General features: G+C 36.2%; 1 protein-coding gene across 1 annotated transcript in view; it reads right to left on the bottom strand.

Moving 5' to 3' along the window:
• The window catches only part of ADAM2 (ADAM metallopeptidase domain 2), a 78807-nt gene extending 57726 nt beyond the window's left edge, over positions 1 to 21081 (bottom strand). The window contains exons 1-7 of the mRNA XM_059681098.1: positions 21024 to 21081; positions 20366 to 20445; positions 17642 to 17697; positions 11833 to 11911; positions 7246 to 7322; positions 6681 to 6849; positions 2794 to 2850 (exon numbers count right to left, since the gene is read on the bottom strand). Of these exons, the coding sequence (XP_059537081.1) occupies positions 2794 to 2850; positions 6681 to 6849; positions 7246 to 7322; positions 11833 to 11911; positions 17642 to 17697; positions 20366 to 20445; positions 21024 to 21081 (576 nt within the window). The remainder of the gene's footprint in view (positions 1 to 2793; positions 2851 to 6680; positions 6850 to 7245; positions 7323 to 11832; positions 11912 to 17641; positions 17698 to 20365; positions 20446 to 21023) is intronic.
• Positions 21082 to 24507: the final 3426 nt, after the last annotated feature.

The raw sequence follows: 24507 nt of genomic DNA, 5'->3' as shown, positions 1-24507 counted from the left end.
ATATCCTCGGTGAAGATTAAAAATAATAATAATTTTTAAAACGAGCAAGCAGTAGCTTTAAAAAACAAAACAAAACAAAAACCTTACTAAATAATGGCCAAAACCTCCACAAATTTAATGACAATCATTAATCTACACATTATATAGGCTCAATAAACCAAATAAGATGAAATCAGACATTCACACAGACACGTCATAGTTAACTAACTGGACAAAGGTCTTAATAAAATAAATCTTTAAAGTGAGAAGAAAAAATAATGTATCTCACAAAGAAGAAAAATAATGCATAACAAGATTAAGAGATGACTTCTCATCAGAATCAATGGAGAACAGGTAGAGTTACAAATTTTAAGTACCAAAAAAAAACCATTCTCAATCAAAAATTCTATATCCAGCAAAATTCTTCTTCAAAAGTAAAGGCAACAGAAGGGCATTCCCAAATTAAAAAAAAAAAAATCATTAATAACAGAGCTGCATTACTAGAAATAAGAAATAATAATTAAAAAATCCCTTGAGGTTGAAAAGAGATGACAGAAGACTATAACACTTATATATACAAAGATAGTCAAGAGCTCTGGTAATGAAAATTGCAAAGGTAAGTATAAAACACTATCTTTTCTCCTCTTAATAAAAAAACTTGCAAAAAACAATAATTTAAATTTTGACATTATTGTGAAGACATCTAGTTTAGACAGAATGGTGTAGACTGTTGTCTCCCAGTTTCTCCCAGCTGAGCAAAGCTATGACAAATGGTAAACCCTGAAATAATATACCAAAAAAAAAAAAAAGATTATAGGAGGTTTCTAAAGAGTGGAAATCAAAGGTACCTGTACAGGTATGCTAGGATCAGAGGGATAACAAAGCTGCACCACATCCACTGGCAACAAGTAGCCAGGGTAAGGATAAAGTGAGAACCCCACTAACATTCTGATGCCTAGAATCTGTGCCCTATAGCATGGAGTCTTCTCATGACCCAACTTGAAACAACAGGTTGCCTGGACCTAGAAAGAGCCATTGCCCCTGCTGGCAGTATCAGTGTAGCTCTGATAATAAAAAAACAGCTCTACTCCCTGATGTCCAATGTCTCCTACTCCCACATAGAAACACTAGGCAGAATAACCCTAAAAAGGAACTTCCACTCCCACAAACAGCATTGAGAATGTAAAAGGAATCCCACTGGCACTGAGTAGGCTAGGAAAACACTTTGTACTATGCAGGCCCATCATCTACAATCCCCTACGCAGAGGCAGCAGGAGAACAAGGAAGGCTACTATTCCTGCAGGCAACACAGGCAGGTAGCCATGGCATCTACAAAAGCACCAAGTGAACCAAGACTAAAAGAATATCATGAAGGCTCTGAAAACTTTTGCCATTAAATACCACCACATGACTAGGTCAATACTGATGTGCTAATAAAATTAAAACGAAAAAATTAAGTAGAATCCAGAATCTCATAACATACTAGTCAAAATGTCCAGAAAGCAGTTGAAGATCACTTGTAGCAAAATGGAGTAAGAACTACTTGTGAAAGTGTCAGGAAGCTGACAGATGGTGAGATGCCTGAGGCAAGAGATTATAGGTGAGGATATACAGCAGGCCATGAAAGGCCCTGAGGAGAAGCTTGGGTGCTTATGACTCTTTGGAAAACTGAGATATTCAAAAGCAGTTCTGTATATGACGAAATAAGAAAGCTCATCAAGACATATGCTCAGTAAAGACCTGAGAACGTCCTAAACTTCCACCTCAGCTGACCCCTAACTTGAGAGCAAGCTTAACTAATCATTAAAGGACTGCCCTGGCTCAAAACCAATCTGCAAAATATGAAAGAGGTGTTTGTTTTTTTCAAATGCTGAATTTTCAACCCAAATCACAAGATTCCTCAGTCAGGTGTTATACTAAAAGTATCATAGACGAGGGGCTTAAACAACAAATGAATCTCTCTGTTCTGGAAGCTGTGAGTCTAAGACAGAGGCTCCAGCAGATTTGGTATCTTGTAAAAATCCTCTTCCTGGTTCATAAATGACCATCTTTCCTTCTTGGCAGAAAGGTGAAGGAACTTTCTGGAATCTCTTTTATAAGGGCCAAATCTTCTTGATAAGGGCTCCACCTCCATGACTCAAATCACTCTCAAAGGCCCCACCCTCCAAAAATCATCACATTGTATTAGGTTTTGATATGCATTTCAGAGAAACACATGCATTGTTTATATCAGGAGGCAAAGAAAGAAAGAAAGAAAGAAAGAAAGAAAGAAAGAAAGAAAGAAAGAAAGAAAGAAAGAAAGAAAGAAAGAAAGAAAGACCAAAAAGCATGACCCAAAGGAACAAGATAAATTGGGAGAAACAATCCTTGAGGAAATGCAGACATACCAAAGTCTTTACAACAATTGTCAGAAGTATGCTCAAAGAGCTAAGGGAAAACACAGACTAAGGGAAATCTGGAAAATTACATAGAAACAAAAGAATATAGAAATTATAAAAAACCCAAAGCACTCTGGAGTTATAAAATGCAATCACTGAAAAAAAAATAAAATAAAATGCAATCACTGAAGTGAAAATTCACTAGAAAGATTCAACAACAGATTTCAAGAGGCAGGACAAAGAATCAACAAACTTTAGGAGAGGATAATTGAAATTATAGAGTTTAAGGACCAGAAAGAAAAAAAAAGGGGGACTTCTGAAATATCATTAAGTAGAAATAATATATAAATTATAGGAGTCCCAGAAAAAGAAGAGAGATTATTTGAAGAAACAAAGAATTACTAATATAAATTGACATAAATCAGAATATACTTACCAAATTTTTTTCAACTACAACATGCATTTCTATATAACTAGAGAAATCTGTAGGTGACTGAAAAAAATCAACATGAAAGTTAAAGAATTACTTAAATATATTAGTGTTTATCACTACATCATCAATTCATTGTTGAAAAATCCAAATTTATATATATATATAAAGCTAGGTATCAAATAATCATTTTCAGAATATTTCCTTGTCACCTCTTTCACAGTTGATCCACCATTTAATTTACTCAGAAAGTAACTTTCCTTTACTATCAATTCTCTATATTCTCATTGGTTTTGAGCTATCTATATTATTTGCTTTCCTGAAAAAAAAAAACAACAAACCCTTCCATTGACTCCCATTATAAAAGGTGTGATTTTTTATTAGCTTACATGATGCTATTATCCATTACTAAGTGGTATTGGTTTTATCTATGATGCTGAAAGTGTAAGGAGCATTTCTGTGTTTAGAGGGATGATATTTTAAATCACTGCAGAAAAAGGTGAGCAACAGCTATTCAAAATGAGCAACTCTCACACTGCACCATAGATACCTCAAGATGAGTTTCTGGTTATGATGTTATACATGTAGATCATAGTGGTTAAGTTAGGCAAAAATGTAAAGCCAGATGGGATTTGAATTCTGCCTTATTATTTATATGACTTAGACTTTGCCAAAATATGAGGATAAAGAAATAATTATCTTCATGATTATTGTTACATGAAGATTATTGTTATGTTACCTAGGAGGAATGCACTAGGGAAAACTTGTAAGACAACTTTGTGAACTCTTTAAGATTATAGTGTCAATAATTCAAAATATCTTGTTACTAGAATAGCATAACTACAAACACTAAACAGATCTCTAGAAGCAGAAAAGGAGGATAAAACTATAGAAATTGAGGACACTTTTCTTATATTTATTTTAATGTCTACAGATTTTCCATTTCACATTAAAGTTTAAAACCATCCCATATTATTAAAACTATTTTCTTTAGCATATTAAGTTGAGCATTGGAGAATAAGAACTATGGGATTTAGTAGAGATCAGAAAAATGATGATAATAGTAATTTAAAGAAAAGGGAAAAGTTGAGAAAGATCGGTAAGACAAAATTAGGGCTGATTGAGCACTCATTTTTGCCCACTATTTCTTGGCCTAACCTTGGAGGTTTCAGGGTTTTGTTTTAAAAAATGCAGATTAAATCCCCTATGGCCTAACCAGTTTTTCATAATTTGCATTAAAAATTAAGCACCAAATATTTCATGATAGTTTGCTTATGGGACTCAATCCTCTCATTAAAGTCCCTGAACAAGGAAATAACACCACTTTACTGGAGGATAAACATAAACACAAATTAATTGAGATAAACAATGTATTAATGGATTAAAGGATCCAAACCATGTCTTTGTTTTAACCAACATGTGTTGGTTGTCTAACATTGCCTGAAATAATCCTTGTTCATGTTCTCTTTGAGATTGGGATTATACTTAATTAATAATATATTCATTCATTTAATGAGCAATAAGCCTAAAGGGTGAAGGTACAGTCTATTTTAGCCAAATACATTTAAGACAAGGGTACATAAAAAAAATGCCAGGAAATGTGTCTGTTGAAGGGTGAGCAGGTCCAAACAACTCAAAAGCCATTTTATAGAGTAAGAGAATGTGGTTATATAAGGGGAAAAAATTGCTTAGCTAAGTATTATGTAAAGACTAGAGGCCTGGTACATGAATTCATGCACAGGTGGGGTCCCTTGGCCAGGCCAGTGATGGGCCCTTGCTCAGTCCCCATTGGGGAGATTTGGGCAGTCAATAGGGGGGAAGGGATCGCGGGAGGTTGGCTGGCCAGCGGGGGTCGAGGGGCACAGGGACTGTGGGAGGTTGGCCTGCCAAAGGGAGGTTGGATGTGGGAGCACACTGACCACAAGGGGGCAGCTTCTGCATTGAGCATCTGTCCCTTAGTGGTCAGCACGCATCATAGTGACTGGTCGACTGGTCGTTCAGTCCTTTGGTCATAAGGGTAGGCTTAGGCTTTTATATAGAGAGATGGTAATGGGCTGAATCCTTTTTTCCTAAGATTGGGGCAAGACAGAAATATCTCTTCTGACCTATTTATACTGAACATTACACACAACATTATACTGGAGGTTCTAACCAGAACAATTAGGCTATTAAAAAAATGAAAGTTATCCTAATTAAAAAGGGAGAACATAAACTATCTTTATTCAAGTTGACATGACTTTAAAATAGAAAATCAAAATCCAATTAAAAAACTAATGAACAATTTCAACAAATTTGTAGAGTACAAAATCAGTACACAAAATAAATAATTCCTTAACACTAATAATGAGAAATACAAATTTGAAATAAAAATTAAATGTGTAATAGCATTCAAATAATAAATTTTTAAAAATAAATTTAATAAAATAAGTTTACTTAAAGACTGAACGATGCAAAACAATGCAGAAAATATTAAATAAAATCTAAACAAAAAAGCTATTCAATGTTAGTAGATAGAAATAATTAATATTGTTCAATGGCAATATTTCTCAGATGAATCGACAGAACCAATACAATTCCAGGTAGCATTTTGAGGAAATTGAAATACATTTTAAAGTTTGGAATTTCATAGTAACAAGAATACGAAGAACAATAGCTAAAAAGAAGAATGCACACCTACTGATTCCAAAAATTGATTCAAAGCTACAATAGTAAAAAAGTTGTGGTTCTGGCATAAGAATAAGCGTAAAGATCAATGGAATGTAATTGCAATTGTGGAAATAGTCCCTAACATTTATGGTAAACTGATCTTTGAAAAAAGCAAGCCATGAAAATTCAATGGAACAAAAATAGTTTTTTTAACAAATGGTGTTGGGGAAATTAGATATCCATATGAAGAATAATGAATTTAGAATCTCACTCCCTACAAAAATTCAATTGAGTCATATGTCAAAATGTAACTAAAGATTGAACACTAAAATTTATGAAAGAAATATACAAATAAATTTTGTAGTCCTTGTGAGATGGTTAATTTATTTGTCACTTGACCTTGCCACATGCATGCATATATGCACACATACCTACACACACACACACACACACACACACACACACACACACACATGTGTTGGTTCTGGAAAATTATCAACTTAAAAAAAAAAAAAAACCTTACCTACTATAGCTGCATATCAGAGAGGGTTGAAAATCAAACTCAGACTCTCATTTCTACGAGTAGATTAGTTACAGCACAAATTGAATTTCCAACATCACATGGTGTCTACTGTTAAAGTGAAGGTATTAATTGGGAAAAAATGAGATCGAGAAAATTTGAATGGGGACATATGGGAAGACTCTGATGAATCTGAGGTGACCGAACTCCTAAATTCTGGAGTCTTCTTTGCCAGTAGAAGCAGCTTTTCTGTCCTTGCATAAGGAAATCAACCCTGCATCTTAAGGAAAATGTGATAGCTGCCCCTGAGGCAGCTGTCTTAGAAGAAGACCCTAGTGATTCTCCTCAGCAAATATCTTCAATATTTATATAAATGTCATTTGTATTTGTTATATCAAAATTTTGACATAATGGATATAGAGAAAGGAGTGTACCTGCAGACAGTGAAGGTATAGATCATAGGGTGGAAAAGCAGTGTCAATAACAGTTAAAAATAACAGCTTGTAGTTCTGGAAATTTGAATGATTAGTTTTCAGACTTATAAGTCACAAGGTTTCTGGCACATCTAGCACATCTATCTATCATCTATCTATCTATCTATCTATCTATCTATCTATTTATCTATCTATCTATCTATCTTATTAACTAATATAAATAATTTGCCAGAAAAATATTGTTTTTATTGATGAGTAGTAATAGCCATACAGTTACTCAAATAATCACCTACCTGTACACTTTGTATTTTAAAGGGCAAGTCTCTTGGATCAATATCCTCCTCAGTATATAAAGAAGCACCTGTATTCTTATTATTTACTTGGTAAATCACATGTTCAAAACCAACTGAAGGTTCCAAGGGCTCAATTCCATAACTTACATTTTCAAACTGTAGTAAGCCCCTATGAATTTCAAAACACATTTTTAAAAAAGTACATAAAATGCCATTTAGTCAAGTTTTAGTTGAATAGAATGTAGATAATTTTCAGTTTTAGTCTTAAGTGGTAAAGTGGAAAAAAAATTCCTAAGTATCCACAAACTTACTGAGTGGCACTGAATAGTAATGCAATCGGTATTAGCGTAGCTATTGATATTTCATGGTCTCCAAATCTATCAAAAATCTTAATTCAGAATAAAGGTAGAAGGGATTACAAGAATTTTCATATTATGCTTTTCCTAAAACAGTTTTCCACAATAAGGCATGGCTCATGTTAGAACCCCTGAATATAATTTAAATTTTTTAAAGTTATTTCTGAAATAATACTCCATTTTCTCATTATAAAATTATATATCCCAACCTGAGTCCAGTACATGTGCTAAGGATCACCATAGAATTTGGATACCCTTCAATATACCCTTGGTAGTAGCAAAAATTCTGAAAAACAAAAGATAAAATACATATATCTCTATTAGAATAACTCATGTTAAAGGTACTATTTTCAAATATTTAAACCAAATGTTAATTTGTGCATATGTGTCAAATGCTTATTGTTTCTAAAATATATTTAAAGGATTATTAGATAAACATTTGGCTCAATTATCCAAATATGTTCCCATAGGTTCAAAAAGTTAGTACATTTTCATATTTTTTCCTATTATAAATTAAATATGACATTCTTGGTCATTAGGAACAAGGTAATAATCTTTCAAAACTTATTTTTTCATATTATATTGACTTAATTTTGCAAAACCAAATAAAATGAATCCAAGAGAAAAATTATTTGAGTGTAAAAGCAGAGTAGCTTGCATTGGGTCAACTCCCTCACCAATTACAAATATAAATTCTGGAAAAATAATTTTAAAATCCAGCTGCAAAGGCTGGCAGAAAAAAAGTGAGAGAAGGGAATCAACATTAGAAAGAAAAACATGGTATTTAGTTTGCATTTATATCACCTGAGGGCACCCCCCAAGGCAAGGCCACACAAGGTAGCTAAAGTTCCAACAAAGAACCCAATCTTACTGACCATGGTTTCAAGTTCCTGGAAGTTGAGGTGCATATCCAGGAAAGGAAGGAGGCACAGAGTGAGGCCCCAAAATGTATGTTATTGATTCAGGTGTAAGTTCTTCATTTACATTTGAACTGAGAATATGTGAAAGAGATCTCAAGTCGCTTAGCAGAAACTAAGGCCAGAAAAGCCAGAACTGAGAAGACATTTCAGCTATTTCTGAACACAGGAGAGTAGTTTTGAAAGTGGCACCAGGAAAGCTCATTTTCTGGTTGAATAAGAAAGCTCTTTAGACACAAGAATCACAAACTCAAGAATGTATCATTGGATATGGCCAGTATGATCCTATACAATAAAAGCCTAATATGCAAATTGACCAAATTGTGGATGGACCAGCAGAATGATCAGTCACTATGATGTGCCCACAGGCCCCAGGCCAGCCAAGGTGGGTGCCAGTGGGGGGCTCCCCAGCCACCCCACCAGTCGCCCTGCAGATTGGCCCTGATGGCTGGCCAGGCCTAGGGACCTTACCTGTGCAGGTGTTTCATGCACTGGGCCTCTAGTTTTAAAATATTAGATGTGCCTGCCTGACATAGTTTGGTGGTTGAGAATCCACCTATGAACCAGGAGGTCATGGTTCGATTTCAGGTCCAGGCATATGACCAGTTTGGGGCAGGCAGGAGGCAGCCGATCAATGGTTCTCTCTAATCATTGATGTTTCTGTCTCTCCACCTCCCTTCCTCTCTGAAATCAAATTTAAAAGAAGTAAATAAAATATTAGATGTGTGAATGTGGCTCATAGTCAAGAGAAAAATCAGAAAAAGAGCTAACCCTAAAAGAACCCATAATTTTGGAATTAGTAAGAAAAAAATAAGAAAAAAAGAAAGCAGCCCTAGAGGCAGCAGAAGATAGTAGCTGCTATCTTCTGCTACTTAATAGTCACATGGTCCAGACCTCTGGCAGGCAAAAGATAACACTCAAGTTATGAGTTGGGTTTTTAGAGGCATAAGCTCCCCATCTTCAAACTAGCTAATTCAATATTAAACTCCTTTTTTTCTTCCTAAACTGCAAATTCCTGCTCAGTATGCCTTTGGGCCAGTGCACACAGGCTGTCAGACTCAAGAAAAAACATTCGGAATCCAGTAATAACGGTATCAGTGAGAACACAAGTGACGGTGGCTGATTCCCTTGCTATGGCAAGTTCTGAATAAATAGTTTTTGCTTTTTCTCATTTTTTTGTTTTTTGTTCATTTTCACAAGATATAAACAATTCAACACATCAAAATAAACTGATGGAAACCAAAAATAAAGAGAAAATTTGAAATAAATCAAAGAAAAATAGCACATAACATTCCCAGAAATAATAATGCAAACAATAATATATTTCACTATATATTTTTTATATAGATATGGATGATATAGATACAGAGATAGAGATAGAGATAGAGATAGAGATAGAGATAGAGATAGAGATAGAGATAGAGATAGAGATAGAGATAGAGGTAGAGGTAGAGGTAGAGATAGAGAAATAGAGATAGATAGAGATAGAGATAGATAGATATATAGATATATAGATATGTAGATATATAGATATATAGATATGTAGATATGTAGATATGTAGATATATAGATATATAGATAATGTAGATATGTAGATATATAGATATATAGATATATAGATATATAGATATATAGATATATAGATATATAGATATATAGATATATAGATATATAGATATAGATGTATAGATGTAGATGTGTAGATTTAAGTGTATAGATCAGGGGTCCTCAAACTTTTTAAACAGGGGGCCAGTTCACTGTCCCTCAGACCGTTGGAGGGCCGGACTATAGTTTAAAAAAAAACTATAAACAAATTCCTATGCACACTACACATATCTTATTTTGAAGTAAAAAAACAAAACGTAGTTTGAGGACCCCTGGTATAGATATAGGTATATATAGATAGAGAGCCAGATTAAAATGCTTAAATAGAATGAAAGCTCTGGTTCCTAAAATTATGTATTAAGATAAATTATTATTTAAAAATGAAGATGTGGAGAATTGACTTCTAGTATGACAACATGAAAAGCTCCACAAATCTGCTCCCTAGCAAACTAAATGAAAATTATAAATAAATAACCATATAAATCATCTAGAAATGGTCAAAAGGACAAACTGTCCTAAGAGAAAATGAATAAATAGCTCTTCAATGAAACTTATGAAAATTCAGGAAGAAAAATGGAAGCCTGTGTTAATTGGAGCCAAAACAGACCCCTTTTCCCCACCTCCAAGCTCAGGGAGATGTAGCAGGCTGCTGTGAGGATAACATGTCATCCTCTTTTACTGTTAACTGTTTATTTGTTTGTTTTCTTTTTTAGTAAGTAGAAAGAGTATACTCTAAAACAATAATAAAGTGTATAACAAGTAAGTACATAAACCAGTAATATAGTCGTTTATGATCATTATCAATTATTATATACTGTGCATCATTGTATGTTCTATACTTTTATATGACTAAGTTTTTTTACACAATAGGTTTGTTTACATCAGCATCACCATAAACACATGAGTAATGCATTGTCCTACAACATTATGATGGCTATGGTGTCACTAGGTGTTAGGGATTTCTCAGCTCCATTATAAGCTTATGGGACCACCAGTGTATAGGTAGTCCATTTTTGACAGAAACATCGTTACATGGCACGTGACTATACTGGTTACATTTGAGGCCAATATTCAACAACTTACTACATTCAGGACATTAATAAAGCATTATTTGCTTTGCCTTTTTAATTATACATTTATCTTTCATAGTTACCTCCTGGGAGGTAGGAAGTAGAGTTAGATATTAGGTATAGCAAAAGTATGTAAAATTCAGGCACGGAATATTGTGGTTGTATATCTCTTTGTCTCTCTGATACTCTTTTCTCTCTCTCACACACACACGTGTGTGTATATATTTGACTATGTATTATTATATATCTGTATAGATTCTTCCATATATAACTCACATATATTTGCCTACTCTGTTCAGTGAAATTTAAAACAATCATTCACCCTCTCTATTTTTTTTGTTTTTGTTAAAATCTTCCTCTCTATCAAAATGCTTTAATTTCAGAGGATTAGTAGGTTCTCCACATAGAAACCAGTAATGCAAATGGGAAAAAAACACACAACAGGAATTGGGAGGACAGGGTAGAGGTAAAAAGAAAAATGGCATTTCAGGCATGGGTAATTCATGCAATTCTATGAACACTTCTCTGTTATTCTTTCAATACACTATTGGCATGCCCGGCCAGCATGGCTCAGTGGTTGAGCATTGAAATGGTCAGGGTACATGCCTGGGTTGCAGACTGGATCCCCAGTGTGGGGCATGCAGGAGGCAGCAGATCAATGATTCTCTCTCATCATTGACGTTTCTATCTCTCTCTTCTTCTCCCTTCCTCTCCGAAATCAATAAAAATATATTTAAAGAACTACAGACTTTATAAAATGAAGCTCCAAGTGTTCCAAATATATGAAAATTTAATGTATTCTTAAATGTGCTTCCAATTCCATATGTATTCACTAGGTCCCTGAAAATACTTCAGAAAAGTATTTAAATTCTCCTTTTCTTCCCTGATTTAGCTTTCCTAACATAAGTCATGCTTTTTCATTTGAAATGTGTTACAACATAGTCAACCCATTGTCCACATAAGCACATACAGTATATGTACATCATCATCAAATAATAGCTTAAAAACATCAGAATCCTTTTTGGTTTGGATAATCATCTGTTTAATAAGGCTTAGTTAATACATACATAAAAAAAGAAATGGTTAAATTCATGCCAAAACAAACATAACTTCAACTCTTTGTACTCCAGCAACAAGTGGACCCTAAGTAAGGTGATCACAGAAACTCACCTAATAAAGGTAAAACAGACACTAAAATTCATACCTGAATCTGTTGTTCAAAGGGCTTCATATATCCTGTGCCATTATAACCATAAACTCTAAAACTAGGTGGCAAGAAAGCTCTGCAAAATAGAGAGAGTGTTTAGTGAAAAATTTGTTCCCTAAGCTTTTATTTTTAAAATATATTTATTTTGTTACTAGAGGCCCGGTACACAAATTCATGCATGGGTGGGGTCTCTAGGCCTGGCTGGTAATCAGGGCCAATCAGGGCCAGGTCAAACAGGGCTGGCCATCTGGGCCTGCGGGCTATGGGGAGGGACAAGGGGAGGGAATGCGGGAGGTTGGTCACTGGCCCCAAAGTGGAGCCAAACCTCGGCGACCCCTGGGAAAGGGGCTGCATCCACCACCACCCACCCCCAGCTGCCTTTCCCAGCTTGAGGCCCAAAGGCCCTGGCAGGGTCGGGAGAGGAGGCGACAGTTGCTGGGCTGAGTGCAGAAGGAAAAGACGCTGGATGCTGACGCTGCTCTTGGCCCCCCACCACCGCGCAGTTCCCTGCCTACCCCTCCTCCTTCCCTCACTGCCGTGCCACCATGGTGGCCAGGCAGTGGTTTGATCGGGGCCTAGCAGCTGGGGGGAGGGATGGGGGAGGGACTGTGGGAGGTTGGCCAGCTGGAGGGAGGGACCGAGGGTGGTTGGCTGGCCACAAGAGGTTGACTATGGGAATGCACTGACCACCAGGGGGCAGCTCCTGGGTTGAGCGTCTGCCCCCTGGTGGTCAGTGCGCATCATAGCGACTGGTCTATCGGTCATTCCGGTCATTCCAGTTGTTCTGGTCATTCGCTTAGGCTTTTTATTTTATTTTATCTATCTATCTATCTATCTATCTATCTATCTATCTATCTATCTATCATCTATCTATTATAAACTAGAGGCTCAGTGCACGAAATTCATGCATGGGGGTGGGAGGGGTGTCCCTCAGCCTGTCCTGCACCCTCTCCAATCTGGGTTCCCTCAAACAACCCTCTCACAATCCAGGACTGCTGGCTCCTAGCCGGTCACCTGCCTGCCTGCCTGATTGCCCCTAACCACTTCTGCCTGCCAGCCTGATCGCCCCCTAACCACTCCCCTGCTGACCTGATTGAGGTCTAACTGCTACCCTGGTGACCTGATCTCCCCCAACTGCCCTCCCCTGCAGGCCTGGTCATCCCCAACTGCCTTCCCCTGCCTGCCTGGTCACCCCTAACTGCCCTTCCCTGCAGGACGGGTCACCCACAACTGCCCTCCCCTGCCAGTCATGTTGTGGAGGCCATCTTGTGATGATGTCACACAAGGGCGTGGCACCACCTAGGCTTTTATTATATAGGATAGGTAGGTTAATGAGAAAGAGAGATAGAGAGAGAGAGAGAGAGAGAGAGAGAGAGAGAGAGAGAGAGAGATTCTCTGATTTTGTTTTCAGTTTACTCAAAGATCCTATTTGCCAGTCCTACTCTCACACACTTTACACTTTACTGTCAAACTGTCCTTCTAGCATTTTTGTTTTTGTTTTTAATATAACAGGCAAGCTTTTGCCTCGGGGTATTTATACAAGTATTCCCTGGGATGTTCTTCAGCATGGTTCATTGTCTTATTTACTTCAAGTCTTTCCTTATATATCTTCTCAGGGAGGCTTATATTAATATGTTTATTTAAAAAAAATCCAAGTTTCCCAATTATCAAGCATTAGATTTCCAAAAGATATTTTTAATTTTTTCTATAGTTTTGCTTAAACATTTTAAGACTCTTCTTAATCTGCTTATTTATTATGTCATTATTAGAATCATCTACTAACCATATGAACTCAGAGATTCATATCCATTTTGTTTACTAATGCACCTCAAGCACTTAGAAGAACATCTGGAAAGTAGCAAATGGTCAATAAAAACTGAACTAATATGACATCAATTTAACAGATTAGATAGACATCTCAAATTAAAATATATTACTTATAAATGATAAGAATATGTCTAAATGCCTCTATAAAGAGAAAGATAGGTGTAGGTATCCCATTTTCATTTTCCCACACACGTATAACATAAAGATTGTGACTGCCATGGCAGTCTGGATTCATTAAAGAACAGGTCCCAGAACCCAGCCACTGACAAGCAGAGCAAACATTTCTGTCTTCTTGTATACCAAAAGAAACTGACCCATGGTGAGGTGGGACTCCAGGGAAAATAACAATTCTGAGTTGAAAACTATAAAGAAATTTAGCAGGTGATATGCAGGCACTGTTTTGTGGCAGAAAAAGAAAGAATACATATATCCACGTTAGTCCCAAGGAGGAAGCCACTATTTGGAAGCCTGGAAACAAGCAGGACTTTGGGAGTCATGCAGGTATGGGATAAAAATAGTATACATTGAAATGCATCAAAACAGAATCCTTCCCTGTAAAATCATCACAGAGAGGCCAAGGAGCTAAGTAAACTTAAAATTTTAAAATTGACAATACAGTATTACTGAATATACTCTATGTAATTCAAGCATGATAAAAGAAAGAAAAAATCACACCTAAATATTTTTAAAAGACTAATTAAAACTAAAATGAAACTTTCAAAGTGTCAAGAGAAAAAAAAAAAAGATGTTACCTTCAAAGAAACAGCAATAAGATTGACAACTACTTGTCAATAGAAATGAAGAAAGCCAGAAGACAATGAAATGATAATTTTAAAGAATTAAGGTCATTTTTTTAATACATTTTATTGATTTATTACAGAGAGGAAGGGAGAGAGATAGAGAGTTAGAAACATCAATGGGAGAGAGACATCTATCAGCTGCCTCCTGCAAGATGTGCCCGCAACAAGGTAGATGCCCTTGACCAAAATCGAACCTGGGACCTTTCAGTCCGAAGGCCGACGCTTTATCCACTGAGCCAAACCGGTTACAGCATGGGTCATTTTTTAAAAGACACCCTAAAATTTGTTCCAGCAAAAGTTTTTAAAAAATAAGGTTAAGTAAAGATTTAACAGTGACTGCAAACAAATATATATAATTAAAAAGAAGCAGACCTGTAATAGGAATACATAGAATTTCTGAGACATGGAAATGAACTGCAGATAGAACCAGAAATGCAAGAAAAAAGGGGAAAAAAACACCAGAATGAGTACATTTATGATTAAACTGGAAGCCGGTGCATGCATGGGGGAGGGGTGTTCCTCAGCCCAGCCTGTGCCCTCTTCAAATCTGGGACCCCTTGGGGTAGGTCCAACTGCCAGTTTCGGCCTGCCCTCTCACAATCCGGGACTGCTGGCTCCTAACCACTTGCCTGTCAGTTTGCCTGATTGCACCTGACCGCTTCTGCCTGCCGTCCTGATTCCCCCCTAACCGCTCCCCCGCTGGCCTGATCGCCCCAATTGCCCTCCCCTGTTAGCCATCTTGTGGCAGTCACCGAGGCTTTATTAGGGTTTAAAATAATACTGACTTTATTAAAAATAATAGTAATCTTTCATTGGGGTTTACAAGTAAGCAGGATTGTGATACATAAAAAAAATGATAGGCAGAAAAGTTAACTGGAATAAAAAAGTTAAATGATCGCTGTAACTGGCTTGGCTCAGTGGATAGAGTGTCAGCCTGCAAACCATAGGGCCCCGGGTTCGATTCCAGCAAGGGCAGATACCTTGGTAGCAGACTCTTCCCCAGCCCCAGCCCTGGTCAGGGCTCATGTAGGAGGCAACCACCAGTTGATATGTGTTTTTCTCACATTAATGTTTCTATCTTTCTCTCTCTTCCACTCTCCCTAAAAATCAATGGAAAAATATCCTCGGATGAGGATTAACAAACAAAAAAAAAGTTAAATGATTTAAGAATATAGGGTAATTGGTAAACGTGTATATTAGGTACAATAACTCAAGCATTAATATCTTAATCTAGAGAAACTACTAAAAGAAGAGTAAAAGATGTATAGCAAAATATTTAAGAGAGGTGAAATGGTATAATATAAAATAATAGATTCATAAATTACTACATCATCATTAGTTATATTACTATATATTCTATACCTTTTTTAATATAAGAAAGAGTTTAAGAAACCAACTACTACTACTGCAATATTTTTAATATGCATTTTTATTGATTTCAGAGAGGAAGGGAAAGGGAGGGAGAGAGAGAAACATCAATGATGAGAGAGAATCATTATTCAGCTACCTCCTGCACAACCCCTACTGGGGATAGAGCCCACAACCTGGGCATGTGCCCTAGACAGGAATTGAACCCAGGACCCTTCAGTCCACAGGCTGATGCTCTATCCACTGAGCCAAACTGACTAGGGCTGTTACTGCATTTTAATTCAGGTCTTCTTATATTTCTAAGCAATTATACTTTACATATTTCAAAATATATTAAACATTCAATAAATATTGTTCCTGTGATACTGATAGTTATTCACAGGCTGCTTTAGGCCTGACCACTGGCTCACTCTCATGTGCATTCCAAAATAGTGGCTGACTGTAAGATTCTATCTGGATTGTCCCAATGTATCTCTTGCAAAAATGCAGCATTTTTTTTTTCTTTAGGAAGAAGTAATTTTGAGTCTTCCTTCAAACGGATATCATCCATTTTACATAAAACAACATTTTGCAAGCTTTATAATGTATGAAAGGATTGTAATTATGAATTCTAGATATGGTACAGATTTCTCTCTCTCTCTCTCTCTCTCTCTCTCTCTCTCTCTCTCTCTCTTTGATTTGGTAATGTCACTTGCAGACTTCTGTGACATTTGGAAGAATATTCTTATCATTTTAAAAAGGACCATTACAATTTTGATGTTTCTTTATTATTTAGTTGTGCTTGTTTTCCCCAAATTTATTGGCTTGCATGGAATTGAGTTTGGCTAATTACAATTATATTCTAAATCCATAAGACATTCTGACATTGTATGTAAACTCTAAAAAAAATTATCATTATTCTTTTCACCTGAAAATCCTAAATATTCTTTTAAATAAAATTGAATGTAAATAAACTAAAGAGCAAGTCATCAAGTTTTGATAAAGATAGAAAATTATCGAAACTCATCCCCTGTGAAACAACATGAATAACCAAAAGAAATCTGGTTCTACAGGAAGGAGAAAGGTGGAAGCTTACACTGTGGATTGAGGTTCTTTAGTGTATAAATTCAAGATTTATTATAAACTTTAAAGATTTTTGAAGGATAAAATAAAAAACAATGAAAAGCCAGTAACTTGAAACATTTACAAATGCAAAATAATGACATTCTGGATAATTATAAATGACTAGATGCCTGATGCATGAAATTCGTGCAAGAGTAGGTTTTCCTATGCTAAGTGAAATAAGCCAGTCAATGAAGGAAAAATATCACATGATCTCACTCATTCATGGATAATAAAGACCATTATAAACTTATGAACAATAATAGATACAGAGGCAGAGCTGCCTCAAACAGATCGTCAAACTGCAGCGGGAAGGCCGGGGAGGGTTGGGGGGCAGGAGGGAGGGGGGTCAGAGATCAACCAAAGGACTTGTATGCATGCATATAAGCATAACCAATGGACATAAGACACTGGGGGTAGGGGAGGCCAGGGGATTGTCAAGGACGGGGGAAAAAAGGAGACAGATGTAATACTCTTTGTAATACTTTAAGCAATAAAACAATAAAATAAAAAGAGTAGGTTTTCCTTCCCCCAGATGCCAGCACCGGCTTCTCTCTGGCACTCGGGACCCAGGCTTCCCTCACAGCCCCGGCTTTGTCTGGAAGGTCATCTGGAAGGATGTCTGGTCTAATTAGCATATTATGCTTTTATTATTATAGATGATTATTAATAGAACACAAACAAGTGGTAAAATAATGTAGATCACCTACTTTTGCATCAGGTTCACAGTGTATGTTTTCCCATCAATTACAATGTTGTAAGACACCTAGCAGGAGAGTATATTAAAAAAACAAAACAAAAAAAACCAAAGCAAAGTGAGAAGAATATTAAAAAGGAAAACAATCATTTTATATTGACAATAATTGCACTCTAAAACATACTACTACAATAAAAAGAAAATATAATTTAATATTGATGTATTTCAATTTCTGCATACTGAAATACATTGTTTTAACCATTTTCTTCTATTAATATCTGAAAATTAATGTGTCCTAATTTATGAAGGGTATTTCATTTGAGTAAATGATTCTATAATGCAAATTTATTTAAAGTCATACAATTAAAGCTTTAATTTCACTGTATCCTCATCCCCATTGTTGACTTTGAGAGTCTATCAGTGTACTACTTATTTCAACGTAGATGATCTTTGATGTCTGGCTGCCTTTAAGACACTTTCTTGGCTTTGGTATTCTGATTTCACTGTCAAGGTGTTACTTGATTTTTATATACTCTGTGGTGTGATACTTGATCTAGGGATTCATTTTAAAATCATTTCACAGTTAATATATGTTTTCATACAATCTCTTCAGGTTTTTTTTTTTTTTTATGCCAGGAATTCCAATTATTCTACACTTGACCCTCTAATTCTATTCTTTTTTCCCCTCTTAAGCCATTTTTATGTTGAATCTACTTGAGTCTCTTCAGCTGTCTGGTCTACTGTTGATTCTTGATTTATTTATTTTTTTTACTTTCATATTATTTAACATCTACAAGTTCCATTCAGTTGTTTTTAAAAATAAACTAGCCTTTTTAAGTGGAATATTTTCTCCTATGATTTTTTTAAAATATATTTTTATTGATTTCAGAGAGGAAGGGAGAGAGAGAGAGAGAGAGAGAGAGAGAGAGAGAGAGAGAAACCTCACTGATGAAAGAGAATCATTGATTGGCTGCCCTCCTGTGTGCTCCACATTGGGGATCCAGCCTGCAACCTGGGCATGTGACCTGACCAAGAATTGAAACATGACCTACTGGTTCATAGGTAAACACTCAACCACTGAGCCATGCCAGCAGGGCTGATCTTTATTTATTAATTACTAGAGGCCCAGTGCACAAAATTCATGCGGGGGTGGGGGGGTTAGGGTCCCTCAGCCTGCACACCCTCACAATGCAGGACCGCTGGCTCATAACCACTCTCCCTCCTGCCTTTCTGGTCTCCCCTAACCACTCTGCCTGCCTGCCTAATCACCCCTAACTGTTCCCCTGCCTGCCTGATGCCCCTAACTGCTTGCCTGCCTGCCTGATTGGCCCTAACCACTTGCCTGCCTGCCTGGTTGCCCCTAACTGCTCGCCTGCCTGCCAGATTGGCCCTAACCACCTCTACCTGCCTGCCTGATCACCACTAAGGGTTGCCTTCCTCCCTGATCGCCCTAACCGCCTCTGCCTAGGCCCCTGTACCTGGGACCCGTGCTTCCCTCCCTCTGGCCAGCCAAAGGCACCTGGGCCCCAGCTTTGTCATGAAGGACATTTGGAATGACATCCAGAAGACGTCCAGTCTATCCAGTCTAATTAGCATATTACCCTTTTATTAATATAGATAATACTTATAAACATACTCTGTTTCATATTATTTGTAGCATTTGTTGGATCAATAAGCCTTATTGTTTCAAAAAATACTACAAATCCCTTACTATGTATTCAGCACTGTTCTAAACATGGGATAGAGACATTAACAAAATAGTTAAATTTTGTTCCTCATGAATTTGACAGTTGCAGAAAAGTGATTTTTTTCTGCCAATCTAAATTTATTTATATTTAATCTAGTAATGATTGATTTAAGATATCGCCCTCTTAATACATCTGTGTATATTTTCTAATATAACCAAACAATTACATGTATATTTTTGTATAAAAGTAAAACTTTTAAAATACTGCTAAATGTCTTTACCTCCTTTTCTATGAAAGATAAATTTAATGTCTAATTTAATTAAATTTAAAATTCTTCTAAATATAAGTTTTTTAGAATGGTATATTGAATATTTTAAGCTTGTATTATCTCCGTTCGGGTGACAAGTGGGTAGTTGCTAAGAAATATTTTCATTCAACTTACCAGAACATTTATGACTCAACTAGAAAGAAAATTAAGATTGGGTATATATACAAAAACACTTCTCACTTCTTTAGAAATGATTCCAGAAATTATTAAGAGATACAAATCTAATTATTTCAAAGAAAAATGACATTGAACCAAGAACTACTAAGATGGCATAAAATAACAGCCTAATGATGAACATATTTGCAATAAAAATTTTTTAAAATCATCACATAACCCTTCATTAAATCAAAAGATCATCATCCCATGCAAGGAATCCTTAGGCTTACTCAACAACAACAATTTCCTCCAAATTTAACCTAGTGAGAGAATGAGGAAAGAACCTCGGGATGGATCAGGTCAATGATTGTTCAAACACTCAAGGAGGAAACAAATTTAGAAGATGGGCCTTGGGCCTTTGATAATAAGCATCACTGCACAATATGTCTATGAAACATTATTAACCTTGGCTCATTTTCAAAGGGTATTTTTTTTTGTCAAGAAAAATTGGGTATAAATATAAAATTCAGCAAGTGTGCATGGATAAAATATGCCAGATTTACTTCTTAGGAATGAAATAATCGCATTGTTTTTAGATTCTGAAGAAAGAATAGTGCTTGCTTACATTTGTTTCAACTCCATCTCTTGATGTTGACCGTTTTTTCTCCGGAATTATAATTTGCACAGGTAGTAGTAGTTCAGAATCTGTAAGATGCAAAATGTTTTGTTAGAGCAACACGCATCGCCCCATATCTCCTCCTCTAAAGTCATCATAGTCTGTACACCGCCACTTATTTTTGCTATCTTCTTCAATACCCTCAATCTACAGTCTTTCTGGAATTACAAGACTTTGTAAAGAGGAAGAGGTTTATTGTGTTAGGAGTTGTGGGCGGTTCACAGTAATTCTGAGGCAATAGGAGCAAGCATCTCAGTACATATAAGCTTGGGTCCTTTTGACCTTCCAATGACAATGTCCAGGGGTAAAAAATGCAGAGCAGTTTATAAAACACTAATCGTGAGGCATCCACTCAAGCCATGCATGGCATCTCCCCGCTCCCCCTCCCTCCCCCCCCCCCACACACGGTCCCAAGATGAGTGGGAAAGCCCCCTGGCGAACAATGTGGCTGTTGACTGGGGAAGGTGGCAATGCGGGAGTGGACCGGTGCTCACAGAGTTGCAGCCCCCACAACAAAGCATTTTCCCAGAGATAGCCAACCTCTCAGAGGAAAGCTGACATGCCTGGCAAGTCAAAGAGGGGCGGGCTGAGGGGGTAGCGCACTTACCACTGCTGTCTGTCTGGAGCCCGATGAGCCCAAAGAGCAGAAACAGAAACCTCAGCATGGCTCGTTGTCCGGTATCCCAACCCCAATAATGGCAGTTGCCTTGGCAAAAGGCGGTTGGAAGCGCGAGGAGAACCTTGCGGAGCAAAGATGGGTGGGGAGCGAACGCGCTGTGAGCTGTGGGCGGTCTTGGCCCTGAATCTATGCAGTAGGAGGCTTTGACTCATTTTGACGCCTCTTTGGGGCAAAAAACAAACAAACAGAAAACCCAGCAGAACACTTCCAGATGGTAGAAACAGCTAATGAACAGGAAGAGTCATATACACTTCTTAAGTGAACTGAAGTTATACATACATGTATTATTTTCCACAAATCACAGGCGCACTGCTCCACTAATATTCAAGTGAATTAATAGGTGTAATTAGCACCTACTTAGATTAAGTAATAAAATGTAGAGCCACCAATGCCCCCAAATTGCCCTCTGACAATCATTACTTCTAACAGAATAGATTCGTTTTGTCTGTTTTGGAATTCCATAAGAAATGGAAGAAATCGCCATGTACTCTTTAATGTTTGAGTTCTTTCATTATAATGATTATAATTTTCAAACATGCTGTAAATACCAATAGTTTTTTTTCTTTGTTTGTTTGTTTTGTTGGTGCTATTACACATTGAACGAATAGAACACCGTCTGTTTTTCCATTTAATTGTTAAAATATGGTTCACTTATAGTTGTGGCTATGAAAAACCATAGTTGGTTATTTTCTTTCTTATACATGTCATAGGGTGAACATATGAATTTTCATTGAGTACATTACTAAAGTGAAGTTGCCTGATCACAGAGTGTGATCTTAGAGGATACTCCCAAAGTGTTTTACATGCTGAGAATTACACTTTACATCAATGCCTGTAGTTTTTGTTTGTTGTTATTTTTCATTTTATTCATGTTGGTGGACCTATCGATGTCCTGCATTTGGTTTTAATTTGCATTTCTTCATTGTTAATTAAGTTAATTGTTAATTATTAAGTTAACAATAACACAGTTTTATATGTTTATTGACCATTTATAACGCTTCTTTTGTACATGCCTATTTGAGACGTTGGTCCATTTTTAAATTGAGTGGCCTTGGCTCTTTCTAATTATATGTAAAATAAATGTGTTCTAGATATGACTCCTTTGTTGAACATAATAACTGCAAATGTCTTCTATGCCAGGGCCTATTTTCAATGGGTTTTTACAGATACATATTTATATTCAGAAATTTACCTTTTTATCAATTTGCTGGAATTTTTATATGTATCCTACCATGGATATTGAATTTTATAAATTGAAATGACCATATAGTTTTCTCTATTTTCTGTTAATATTATAAATTAAAATTAGTGTTTTCCCAGTGTTGAAACACACCTGTATTCCTGGAATATACCTTATTTGGTTATGATGTGTTATCCTTTTTAACTTTTGCTGGATTGATTTAGCAGCATTTTGTTTAGGATTTTTGCATCAATATACATAAGAAATATCTGTCTGTAATTTTTATTCTCATATATTGTCAAATTTTGTGTCAACTAGATGATGGCTTCATAAAAGAAATTGGGAAAATTATCCCTTTCTCTATTCTTTGAAAGAGTTACTATGATTTGAATAATTATTTATGTTTCTTATAATTTAGAAATGGAGCAATTTAGACTTAGAATTTTCTCTTTGAGAGAGTTGGATTTTTTCTTATGAATGTAATTTTTAAAAATATTCAAATATTCTCTTTTTCTTTGTGATGAAATGTGTACATTTCTCTAATTAGTTAGATGCATTGGCCAGTTATTCATAATATCCTTCCTTCCTTCACTATCCTATTGATTTCGGTGGAATCAGTAGAGATAGCCCATTTTTAAAATTTTCAATGTTACTAATTTTGTGGGGGTTTTTCACTATTTATTTATGATCAGTAATTTTTGGAGTTTTCATTTTTATTTATTTATAAAGAACAAAGTTTCGGATTTTTAGATTTTTTCTATTATGTTTATTTTCTATTTCTTTTATTTTTTAAACAAACATTATCTTTACTGTTGAAAGTATTACCAATGCCCTCTTCCCCCTCCCCCTCAAATCCTTACACCAACCTCCTTCACTCTGCTCCTGCCCTTTCCCCAGGCCTTTCCTGTACCATTGTCTATCCATGGGCTATGCAAATATGCATATAAATTCATTGGTTAATCTCTTCCCACTCCCCCGCTCCCTCTGAAATAGATCAGTCTGTTGCATGTTTCAATGTCTCTGGATCTTTTTTGTTTGTTACTTCATTTTGTTCACTAGCTTCCACATATAGGTGAGGTCATGTGATGCTTGTCTTTCTCTGGCTGCCTTATTTCACTCAGCATAATACTCTCTAGGTCTCTCCATGCTGTCTCAAAGGGTAAGAGACCCTTCTCTTTTATAGCTGCATAATATTCCAGTGCAAATGTACCACAGTTTTTAAATCCACTCATCTATTGATGGGACCTTGGGATGTTCCCAAATTTTAGCTATTGTAAACTGTGTTGCTATGAATCGAGGGGTACATATTTTCTTTCTGATTGGTGTTTCTGGTTTCTTAGCATATATTCCCAGGAGTGGGATCACTGGATTAAATAATAGTTTCATTTTTAATTTTTTGAGGAAACTCCACACTGTTTTCCATAGTAGTTCTATAATCTGCATTCCCACCAGGAGTGTACTAAGGTTCCTTTTTCTTCACATTCTTGCTAGCGCATGTTGTTTGTTGATTTGGTGATGATAGCCAGTCTGGCAGGTGTGAGGTGATACCTCATTGTCGTTTTAATTTGCATCTCTCTGATAATTAGTGATGTTGAGTATTTTTTCATATGTTTGTTAGCCCTCTGTATGTCCTCTTTGTAGAAGTGTCTATTCAGTTCTTCTGCCCATTTTTCAATTGGATTGTTTGTCTTACTTCTGTTGTTGTTATGAGTACTTTATATATTTTGGAAATTAACCCCTTATCAGGTGTATCATTGGCAAATATGTTCTCCCATACAGTGGGTTCCCTTTTTTAAAAAATTTGTTTTATTGCTTAAAGTATTACAAAGAGTATTATATATCTCTCCATTTTTTTTCTCCCCTTGAACAACCCCTGGCCTCCCCTACATCCCAATGTCTTGTGTCCATTGGTTATGCTTATATGCATGCATACAAGTCCTTCGGTTGATCTCTTACCCCCTCCCCCATGCCCACCCCAACCCTCCCTGGGCTTCCCTCTGTAGTTTGACAGTCTGTTCAATATTGCTCTGCCTCTGTATCTATTTTTGTTAATTAGTTTATAATGGTCTTAATTGTCCATAAATGAGTGAGATGATGTGGTATTTTTCTTTCATTAACTGGCTTATTTCACTTAGCATAATGCTCTCCAGTTTCATGCATGCTATTGCAAATGGTAAGAATTCCTTCTTTTTTACGGCAGAATAGTATTCCATTGTGTAGATGTACCACAGT

This window comes from Myotis daubentonii, chromosome 2 (assembly GCF_963259705.1).
Source record: "Myotis daubentonii chromosome 2, mMyoDau2.1, whole genome shotgun sequence".
Classification (NCBI taxonomy): Eukaryota; Metazoa; Chordata; class Mammalia; order Chiroptera; family Vespertilionidae; genus Myotis; species Myotis daubentonii.
This window is presented reverse-complemented; position numbering and strand designations above follow the sequence as displayed.